Source organism: Rhinichthys klamathensis, unplaced genomic scaffold, assembly GCF_029890125.1.
Source record: "Rhinichthys klamathensis goyatoka isolate OS25496 unplaced genomic scaffold, OSU_Roscu_1.1 h1tg000303l_1, whole genome shotgun sequence".
Classification (NCBI taxonomy): Eukaryota; Metazoa; Chordata; class Actinopteri; order Cypriniformes; family Leuciscidae; genus Rhinichthys; species Rhinichthys klamathensis.
The window spans coordinates 4,782,069-4,793,493 of NW_026606822.1; the positions used below are offsets into that span (position 1 = coordinate 4,782,069).

Below are 11,425 nucleotides of genomic sequence, written 5' to 3' on the forward strand. Positions count from 1 at the left end.
CACCACACATACAGACATACATTAAACATATTTTATTGAGTATATAAATACAATGTTACATTTATGTTTTATATGACATATGTGTACATTTCTACACAGTTTCTGTATTAAAAAAGAGAATAAAAAGAATTTTACATAATACTGTACATGGAACGATTTCAGTACAAAACAATATTGCATAGAAAATTTACCACCTCTACATAATAATTTTAACATTTTAGTCAAATATATTTACTGTAGTAATATAGTAGGTAGCAGCAATTATGAGAACCTTAAATATTTAATTTAGCCTGTCATTTCCATAAAGTAAATAAATAGAATAATCATATTTACTACTGTATGTATACTAATAGTTTGAGGTATATTTGAAGTGTGAGACTGATACATTCTGTATAGGTTAGCAGCAATATAAAGGTCTCATAATGTGTCTGATCCATTGATATGGAGTCATTGGTTCAGGTTAGTACTGGTACAAGATATCTGCAAAGATAAAAAACAGGTTATAAAATACAAGAGGAGATTCTCACGGTGCACACGTGAGCATCAAACCTCTGCTAATATCTTTATGGTCTTGAATGAAACGTTTGAGCTGGTTCCAGTACCTCATCGGGGGACAAAAGCCACTGGGAGCTCTCGACTGGGAACCAGTGTTCCTGAATGCAGCGACTCCACCGGCTCATGGTCTGTGGCCACAATCTCATAGTCACGTAGTATCTGTAATAAAGAGCATATATTAGGACTAGGTGAAGAAAATACATTCGACCTAGAAGTATTGTTAACCGTTTAATGTCCAGCTACACTGCAAACGTACCCAGCAAAGACTCAGTTGGATCTGTAGCTCAGCGAGACGCCGGCCGATGCACATCCTCTTTCCGATCCCGAAGGGAACATGGGCGAACGGGTTGATGGAGCCTTTATCTTCAAGCCAGCGTTCTGGTCTGAACTGCTTGCCGTTGTCAAAATACTCCTCGCTTGAACTGATAGCCTGACTGTTGATCATCATGACGGTCTGAGAACATAAATAAATAGGGTTAAATAAATATAATGCTCCAATTTCATCTCATGAACTGCTAAATATGAATGTGCATTGCATAAAATGACGTAGATATTATGATGACGTAATGAATGGGACACAAACTAGTTACAGTCTTTTGCAAAACCCAGTAAGCTGTCTATCTAGGCAGTATTTTATAGGGATAGTTCACCCAAAAATGAAAACTGCGAGACGACCACCATTCAACACGAAATCAGTAATATAAACATTACAATAACTCCAAAGCTGTTCGGTTAAGGTAAAAAAGTTACTTAGTTCACCTTTAAGGGATCGAAACTGACCGGCCCAAAAGTTATGAAAGACATCGTTAAAATAGTCAGAGTGACTACAGTGGCTCAATCTTAAGTTTATCAAGCGACGAGAATACTTTTTGTGCGCAAAAAAACAAACAAAAATAACGACTTTATTCAACTATTCATTTCCTTCTCCGTGGGCCTCGAGATTTCACGTAGTGATATTGCGCAAAGCTTCTAGGTTGCACGTCACACGTAGGCTCACTATTGGCCGACGCTGGTCATGTGTGTGATGCATGACGTACAACACAGAAGCTTTGTGTACGTGAAATATCACGGCCGTACAGAGAAGGAAATGAATAGTTAAATAAAGTCGGTATTTTTGTTTGTTTTTTTGCGCACAAAAAGTATTCTCGTCGCTTGATAAACTTAAGGTTGAGCCACTGTAGTCACTCGGACTATTTTAACGATGTCTTTCATAACTTTTGGGCCGGCCAGTTTCGATCCCTTAAGAAGCCTATGGAGGAGTGATCCAGCTCTCAGATTTAATCAAAAAGATCTTCATTTGTGTTCCGAAGATGAACGAAAGTCTTACGGGGTTGGAACAACATGAGGGAGAGTAATTACTGACAGAATTTTCATTTTGGGGTGAACTATCCCTTTAAGTCAGGTGCACAACTGATGATGAAGGATATGTAACACATTCATCCAAATCAGCTGCTTATGAACTTTTATTTCAGTTATGATGTTGTATTAGAAGCTGCCAGTTAGACAGTAGACATCAAGACCGCTCATAGGTTTTGGATCAGAGTTCATACAGGGGGAAGTATAGTGAGCAGGACTGCGAATAACCAATACTCACTCCTTTAGGCAGAGTATAATCGCCCAGCACGGTGTCTTTGTCTAAGGTACGGCTGGTGAACGGCACAGAGGGTGAAACTCTGCAGGAAAAAGAACAACAACAATGAACCTCTTGCTGTTGAGAATTCCCGAGAATTTCCATCTTTTGCATGTGTGAGACTGTAAGCTGAATGGTATGAGGCACTTTATGGCGCTAATGCAAGTCAAGGCTAGATAATCCCACAAATACAGTACACCATCAACATTCACAGCACATGCTTCAGCATTATCCTTCTTTAATGTCCAAGGACATGTCTTCCTGTAACGCATGACTGGAACATGAAAGTGTGAGGGCATAAACATGACTTCCATGTGCTTTCGGATTCCAGTCGGGACTATTATTATGTCACCTGACTGGACCTGGTATGACCTCATATGAACCTTTACAGCTGATTCCACACATTCATCAGAACAGTGCTGGGATGGATGGCTACATTTTTAAAATAAAGATCTCTCTTCATTGGACCATCAATGCCAATAAATAACCTTTATTTTTTAAAGATGTAAGAAATGTTTGGGTTCCCAAAAGAACCTTTCAGTGAACAGTTCTTAAATGAAGAATTTTAATAATCTAAAGAACCCTTTTCCACTAAACAATTTTTTGTGCAATGGAAAGATTTAACACTTTTTAAAAAATGGGATGCAACAGAAGAACCATTTTGGGTTCCTCGAAACACCTTTCAGTTTTTCTTAGTGTGAAGAACATATTAAAAATCTAAAGAAACTTTTTTCCAGTATAAAAACCTTTTGTAATGTTTTGAATGGTTCCATGGACTTTACAGGTTCTTCGTGGAATCATAGATGCCAATAAAGTACCTTAATTTTGAAGTTTGTAGGAACCATTTTGGTTCCCCAAAGAACCTTTCAGTAAACCGTTTTTAAAAGTTAAAGAACTATTTTCTTGTGTAAAGAACATTTGAATAATCTAAAGAATTATTTGTGCAATGGAAAGACTCCATGAATGTTAAAGGTTCTTCATTGGAACCATCAATGCCAATAAAGAACCGTTATTTTTAACAGTGAAAGAACCACTTTGAGTTCCCGGAAGAACTTTTCAGTGAGCAGTTCTTAATAATTTTTTCTTCGTGTGAAGAACAATTCAATAATCTGGATCCATGAATGTTGAAGGTTCTTGATGGAACCATCGATGCCAAAAAAAAGAAAAGGAATTTTTAAGGGTGTAAGAACCATTTTTGGTTTCCCCAAATAATTTTCCAGAACCTTTTGTGCAACGAAAAGATTCCACACACAAAATAAAAGGTCCTTTACTGACATTGATGGTTCCATCAAGAACCTTTAACATCCATGGATCCTTTCTCTTCCACCAAAGGTTGTTTATAGTGGACAAGGGTTCTGTAGAGGGTTCTCTCATTCTTTGGGAAACCCAAAAACTTTTTTTAAGGGTGCATGAATTTTAAAGGTTCTTCATGGAATCATCGACGCCAATGAAGAACCTTTATTTTTAAGAGTGTAAAGTGGATTGTCTCAACCAGTATTAAGGGGAAACCTTTTGATTAAAGCAAAAGAAAGACACGAGAAGTGATATTTTGCATACGTAAAATCTGTTTTAAGAGCAATTAAGCACATTTTGGGGTATATTTCGGGGTGAAACGTGACCCATCGACAGCGCTCATGCTCACCTCATGGACTCCTTCAGGCAGGCTTTGAGGTAGGGCATGTTCTTGATGTGTTCGGCACGAGGCGTCTTCCCAGCAGGCACCACGTCTAGGATCTCCTTCAGAAGTTTTGCTTGGGCGCAGGGGTTTCGGGAGAGGTTGAAAATAACCCACAACATGCTATTAGCCGTCTGCAGGAAAACAAGAAGGATTTGTTTGGTCAATCAGGACACACTGTACAGTATTCCCCCAGCAGAACAATTAATGCTCGCCCTGCCTCATTCTTCTGACTTATGCGCTTGAGTGGACTAAGCCTGGATAAGAGCAGAACAAAGACGAGTTAAATCAACTGTTTTTTTTAGCTCGCTCGCGTGTGACTGGAAAACAGGCTTGTTTGTCTGGGGTTGTGAAAGTTGGTGTGTGTTGTGCATGCGTACCGTCTCCACTCCTCCGACCTGCAGTTCTGTTGTGGCGGCGTACAGCTCCTTCTTGGTGAGGTGGTTCTGGTGGAAGATATCGCAGAGGAAATTGTCCGCTTTGCCGTCCGAGTGCCTCTTCAGGTTCTTGTCAATGTAAAGTTTAGCTGTTAAGATGATAGATTGCTTGAGTAATTGGTGACATTTCCGAGGGATGATTTTTAATAAAAGTGTGTGCATTCTTAAATGGTATTTCATGAAAATGTAAGTGAATATAACATGCTATTTGCTCAATAATATTTACAGTGAATGCATGATTTTATTTAACGGTGTCCTTTATTGAAAGTTATGTTCACCAAAGCTGCATTTATTTGAAGGAAAATAGAAATATTGTGAAATATTATTACAGAACTGTTTTAATATATTTCAAAATGATCAAAGCTGAATTTTCAGCATCATTACTCCAGTCTTCAGTGTCACATGATCCTTCAGAAATCACTCTAATATGATGATTTGCCGCTCAAGAAATAATTCACAGGAAATTTTACAATTTCAGCTTTAAATTTTCAGTTCAGTTGCTGCCTTAAATGTTTCAAATTGGCTGTACAACTTAAATGACATTAAACTGTGAAAAAAGAGGTTAATCTTGTATAACTTATAAAAAGTTGAAATTGCTTAAATTATTTTGATGTTAAAGTAGTCAAAACATAAGTTGCCATGACTTACTGATCATATCATTTTTTACAGTGTTCTTTTTATTACGAATATTGAAAACAGTTAGTGTCCCTTTAAATGCATATTTGCTGAATTAATCTTACTGACATACTATATAAAACATACACGCATATTATCCATTTTTAAATATATATAAATATATATATTAATATTGGTCAATTTTAAATAAACTGACTTTGAATTAACTTATAACAGTAATTTACAATTGTTCAGTTCTGTTTTTCTGTATTATGCAAAGCACTTTGAATCATGTTTCATTTAAATAAACTAATGATTTAATTTGTATTATGTATTTGTAATCTTTTTATATACTTGTTCCAATATTCAGAGGAATATGTATATATGCTTGTATACTTTCTACCAAATGCAGAAATGTAAATGACTAATTGTTCATTAAAAACTGGTATGGTGCCAGCACTTTTGTCTAATGGTCAGCCTTCATGTGTCGGACACCTTGAACTTGTCCAGCGCATGCTGCTGTTGTTTAGCTGCAGGAAAGATGAAGTGTGTGTGATAGTGTGACAGGTGTCTGTCAGAGAGAGCCGCTAATAGAGCAACAGCAACACAACAAACTGAGAGTAATTCAGTCTCGCGTCAACATTCCCACCGCCTCTTTCTCCCTCCCTGCTGGTATACAAATATTTGTCTGGATTCTCTTGCACTTAGGTCACCGCGTTTACTACTGTGGTTCTCTCTCTCTCTCTCTCTCTCTCTCTCTCTCTCTCTCTCTCTCTCTCTCTCTCTCTCTCTCTCTCTCTCTCTCTCTCTCTCTCTCTCTCTCTCTCTCTCCTGCTGTGCACACTCTTCTTCTTTTAGGAGGTTGAGGCAGAAAGCCGTCAGTTCATGTGTCATCACCTGACTGGAAATGTGCTTTATGGGTCACACGTCATTTGATCGAGGAACTCTTTAGTACCTGTGCTAAAAATACGGTCCCATGCCGCTGTGTGGTCTTTCCATGTTTTCGTATTCAGGATCCTGTGAAGCTCCACGGGCGTCACCATCATTATTCCAAAGGTGCTCATCATCTGAAAGTGAGAAAACACCATCAGTTTTTTAACTATAGCTTTGCATCTTTGCATTTCTAATGCCTCAAAACGCAGCTAAGGAGATGTGGATAAAGCTTAACTTTCATCAATAGTTTAAACAGTGAGCGTTATTGATTGAAATATTGATTGGGTCAAAGATATGGTCAATTTACCGTTTTTATCGACGTGATGAAATTCATGGCCTCCTCGCTGACACTGTCTTGCAAGAGCCCAAAACGTTTGTCATAAAGCACATAGCAAATGGCTGTAAGACCAAAAGAGAGAGAAACATTAAATGCATTTCATTTTTACAGTATAGTACTGTATATGTGGCATGAAAACTCACTTTCAAAGGACCACTTGTTCAGTTCAAAACTCAAATCATTGATCTTTCCATTGACATGGGCTCTTCCGATCCTCTTTATCAAATCAGCTGAAACCTTAAAGACAACAAGCAGTCATATACGTGCATAGACGTGAACGATGCAGTGCGTGAACTGATGTTTATCAAGCACAACTCACTTCATTGATTTTCCCATCCAGTTTCATGACTTCGGTTGGTTTCATGAGTTTCTGCTGGAAAGCGCTGCGCACCCGCTGCCAGTCCTTCCCCTCCCTGCAAATACATGAGTTTAAAATACCACAACTGTCATGAAATAACCAATACAATCTAGTAAGAGAACCAGAATATTTACAGTATGAGCAGCCCATAAGCCTCGTCCCGCATGTCTCTGTAGGCTTTCCATGGTTTGATCTCCAGTCTCTGAGGATAGCTGCCCTCCTTCCTGTAAAGAGCCTCCAATAAACTTGGAGCCCCGATGTGAACCGACTCAAAAGAGCCCAGCTTCATCCGGAAGATCTTCCCAAACTTCTTATGGTAATTGATCTGAGGTCAAAAAGATCAGAGGAAACAAAAAACTTAAAACAGAGGAAATGTACAGATACACTCTCTCTCTCTCTCTCTGTGTGTGTGTGTGTGTGTGTGTGTGTAGAGATATATAAAGTGCTCTAAATAAGCATAAATAAAGTTAAAAGTTTCACTAAACTTCACAAAAATATCACTAAATAAGTTTAAGTTCATTTATAGTGTACATAAATAAGAAAAATATAAATGAAAAGCCCACACAAATTTAATCATATAATAATAATGATTTGAATATGATTGTATTTAAATTTGTGTGTGCTTTTCATTTATATTTTTCTTATTTATATGTACACTATAAATTAACTATTAATAATAATAATTATTATTATTATTATTATTGCAAGAAAAGCCTTTTTAATAGTGTATTTCATAAACATTTTGATTCAAATTATTTTGAATAGGCATAAACAGATTTTTAAAAAATAATTTAAAAAAGTTTTTGACACAAAAAAAGTTTTTTTTTAATCATTAAATATATAAGGACATAAATGAAAATAAAAATATTTTTTATAATGCATAATAGGCTAATGCAGAGGTTCATACCAGCGCCTGGTGTTGTCTCTTTAAGCCTCCTTTCCGGAGCACCTCGATGAGGCTGCCGAACAGCGGCCAGTTTGTTGGTCCAGGAATGGAGTCGAGACTGTGCGCGCATGGCGCGCTCCCGCCAGCATCCTTCGAGTCCAGCACGCACACGGAGGATGTGGGCTTACAGTGCTGAAGCCCCACAGACGACTTCTTCTTCAGTAGCTCCAGAATCTGAGGACATTTCTGGACATGCACTCTCATCTTTAAGCGTGCGTAAAACGACGTGCGTAAAAGTGTTAGTGGAGTTTCTCTTAGATGCCACTATATATATAGGCCTATACTCGCGGCTGTGTTTATCTCGGTCGGACGCGGCGACCAATCAGGAATCGCGTGTGGAAGTCGAGCCCACCATTCATTTATGGATCTACGTTGGTGAGTAGCCTATCGCATGACCCCGCACAGACCGAGGAAGTGCCCTCAAACGCGCTTTATAAATAAACATAACGGAGGTGAGGCGGTTCGCTTTGAGCTGGCCTCAACTCCTCTCTCTGAGTCAACACTGAGACCGCAAATATTTACTCAGCAGCTCCTGTGCGCTCCTGGCCAAAGGCGATCGCCAATCGAGGTTGTTTGTACAGTATTTGCGATGGTGCCTTGGAACATTTCGACGTGGAATTTCATTGATGACATCTCACATTTCATCATCGTTAAGCATCATGCATACGTGCAGCACTTGATTGATAATACCGAAAAAAAAAGAAAAGGTTCTAAAAGCTTTTTGCATTGAGATAAGTTCATTTATTACAGTATTGAAATCAGAATAGTTGATAAATAACATGGATGTGTCCATGGCTATCAAGATTTTAGTAAGAAGTTGCGTATGAGTGCATATTCATATTATAAAGTACAAATATTAAGTATTCAATGAATATGATGTCATGAAGACAGCATGCATAATAATCCCAGAAGACCAAAAAAGTATCACCAGTTGAATCACAGCGTTTTAATTAGGACAAATATAGCGTTTTAATTAGGACAAATATAGCGTTTTATGCAGCTGTAGAGATTCAAAGTTCTATAAATAACCATAAATAAAGAAAACAAAATGAACTAAACTTCACTAAAATACTGATTTATAGAATATATATACATAAGAAAAATCTAAATTAGGCTAGAGCACACAAATTGAAATAAAATCAAGAATTTATATTATTAATGCAAGGCAGACTATTTTTTATTTGTATAGTGTATTTTATGCACTGATTCAAATTACTTTAATAAACAGATATAAAATCAACTTTAAAATAATTACTAAATAATAAAAGTTAATGTTTTTTTTTAATTACTAAAATTATAAAATAAAAAGGAATAGATTAATTTAAAATCATAGGGACATAAATGAAAATAAAATAACTGTTTTATAATGCATAAAAACACAGAGGTTCTATAGTTGATATGCAATATGGAATCATGTCCATAAACATCAAGATTTTTCATTAAAAAGTAGCATATGTGTAAAAGAGCAAGTGCATATCCATAGAATGTACAAATATGAAGTATTCAATGAATGTGATGTCATGCAGACTGCAATTATAGAATAATAAAGCAGTGAATTATAGCATTTTCCACTGGGACACAGCTGAAACGCCATGTAAACTATAGCGAATTTGGCTGAGAAGTTTGTTTAGCATTGTGGATTTGTGTAAGGGTCGTGCAGCCGGACCATGTTGTTCATGTGTGTATCGTATGACCCGTGAGCATGAGGTTCGAGAATAAAATTAGCCGGGGGAAGCGTGTTGCCCAGTGATGATGCAAACACATCATCTTACATCTGAACTGAAGCCCACTGCTAATCCCACGCTCATCATAGTTTAGTATAGTTTTACAAAAGTACAGATATGCGGTACAGCAAACATGTTGACTCATAGCACATAGATCTTGTTTAAATAACCTTGAGCCCTCCGCAGGGCTTGCTGTGCCGCCGTAGCATTTAACAAGATCAAGTCCACAAAACACACACAGAACAGATTCATCACCATTGTGTTTAGGAGAGCCATGACCTCAAAATGGCCAAATATTGGTATACATTTTTATGCCTATCATATACACTCACCTAAAGGATTATTAGGAACACCATACTAATACTGTGTTAGACCCCCTTTCGCCTTCAGAACTGCCTTTATTCTACGTTGCATTGATTCAACAAGGTGCTGAAAGCATTCTTTAGAAATGTTGGCCCATATTGATAGGATAGCATCTTGCAGTTGATGGAGATTTGTGGGATGCACATCCAGGGCACGAAGCTCCCGTTCCACCACATCCCAAAGATGCTCTATTGGGTTGAGATCTGGTGACTTTGGGGGCCATTTTAGTACAGTGAACTCATTGTCATGTTCAAGAAACCAATTTGAAATGATTCGAGCTTTGTGACATGGTGCATTATCCTGCTGGAAGTAGCCATCAGAGGATGGGTACATGGTGGCCATAAAGGGATGGACATGGTCAGAAACAATGCTCAGGTAGGCTGTGGCATTTAAACGATGCCCAATTGGCACTAAGGGGCCTAAAGTGTGCCTAGAAACCCCCCCCCCCACCCACACCATTACACCACCACCACCAGCCTGCACAGTGGTTACAAGGCATGATGGATCCATGTTCTCATTCTGTTTACGCCAAATTCTGCCTCTACTAAATGAATGTCTCAACAGAAATCGAGACTCATCAGACCAGGCAACATTTTTCCAGTCTTCAACTGTCCAATTTTGGTGAGCTCTTGCAAATTGTAGCCTCTTTTTCCTATTTGTAGTGGAGATGAGTGGTACCCGGTGGGGTCTTCTGCTGTTGTAGCCCATCCGCCTCAAGGTTGTGCGTGTTGTGGCTTCACAAATGCTTTGCTGCATACCTCGGTTGTAACGAGTGGTTATTTCAGTCAAAGTTGCTCTTCTATCAGCTTGAATCAGTCGGCCCATTCTCCTCTGACCTCTAGCATCAACAAGGCATTTTCGCCCACAGGACTGCCGCATACTGGATGTTTTTCCCTTTTCACACCATTCTTTGTAAACCCTAGAAATTGTTGTGCGTGAAAATCCCAGTAACTGAGCAGATTGTGAAATACTCAGACCGGCCCGTCTGGCACCAACAACCATGCCACGCTCAAAATTGCATAATTCACCTTTCTTTCCCATTCTGACATTCAGTTTGGAGTTCAGGAGATTGTCTTGACCAGGACCACACCCCTAAATGCATTGAAGCAACTGCCATGTGATTGGTTGATTAGATAATTGCATTAATGAGAAATTGAACAGGTGTTCCTAATAATCCTTTAGGTGAGTGTATGTAATAGTATATTGAATTAAATAATTAATTTCAGTAATTATAATAAAAAAATAAAATAATACATTTCACTACTGTGGTTTGAGCAGAGGTCAAGTTTTCTTAGGAATCGAGTTTCAATTGATTATCATTTAAAAAAATATATGTTTTACTGTCCCCATTGTCACTTTTCGTTCTGTTAGTAGCAAACCCTCTTTAAATTACAAAGCCAGTTCCCTGATGACATCATCCTCCAGGAAGTGACATCATTTAGGAGGGAAATCAGGAGCACACATTTGAGTGAGTAGTGTCTCTATAACATTCCATCCTGTTTGAGAAAGTCAGTATGAAGATATCTGAAGTATCATTTGTTTGCATAACAGAAAGGAATCAAAGTACTTTAACTCTTGTGTACTTCAGAATTTGTTGGTTAATGGTGGAGATGTTTGGACTTTAAACAGTGAAGCGAGTAGTCGGAGTTTATTGTGATGTTAGGCCATGTTTTTGTTAACCTAAAAACATATATTACAACAATAACATGTTTTGTGAAGTAACATACACAAATAAAACTTCCACTTTTGTTAACTTTATTGGGCTAAAGGACTAAATGAATGCAATATGACCCGATCCTCAGGTTATTCCAGAACACATGGGTGGTCGTTTCGTTTTTTGGCAAAAACAAGG

At 37.9% G+C, this 11,425-nt stretch overlaps 1 protein-coding gene across 1 annotated transcript; it reads right to left on the reverse strand.

The window, feature by feature from the left end:
- Positions 1-233: 233 nt before the first annotated feature.
- On the reverse strand, positions 234-7,831 carry LOC130104145 (1,25-dihydroxyvitamin D(3) 24-hydroxylase, mitochondrial). The gene is made up of 12 exons (XM_056270583.1): positions 7,448-7,831; positions 6,675-6,865; positions 6,502-6,595; positions 6,326-6,419; positions 6,153-6,244; positions 5,868-5,979; positions 4,241-4,386; positions 3,828-3,994; positions 2,150-2,228; positions 812-1,009; positions 603-714; positions 234-480 (listed from the first exon to the last, which is right to left on the reverse strand). The coding sequence occupies exons 1-11, from the start codon at positions 7,688-7,690 to the stop codon at positions 604-606; spliced, it is 1,527 nt and encodes a 508-aa protein (XP_056126558.1). The 5' UTR covers positions 7,691-7,831; the 3' UTR covers positions 234-480; position 603.
- Positions 7,832-11,425: the final 3,594 nt, after the last annotated feature.

Excerpts from the sequence above, each read along its gene's own strand:
- LOC130104145 (XM_056270583.1), bottom strand. The coding sequence starts at position 7,690 with ATGAGAGTGCATGTCCAGAAATGTCCTCAGATTCTGGAGCTACTGAAG. Across the intron at positions 6,245-6,325 it reads GAACAAGTGGTCCTTTGAAA|CCATTTGCTATGTGCTTTAT; the intron begins GTGAGTTTTCAT and ends TTGGTCTTACAG. Across the intron at positions 2,229-3,827 it reads TGCCTGAAGGAGTCCATGAG|AGTTTCACCCTCTGTGCCGT; the intron begins GTGAGCATGAGC and ends TTTTTCCTGCAG.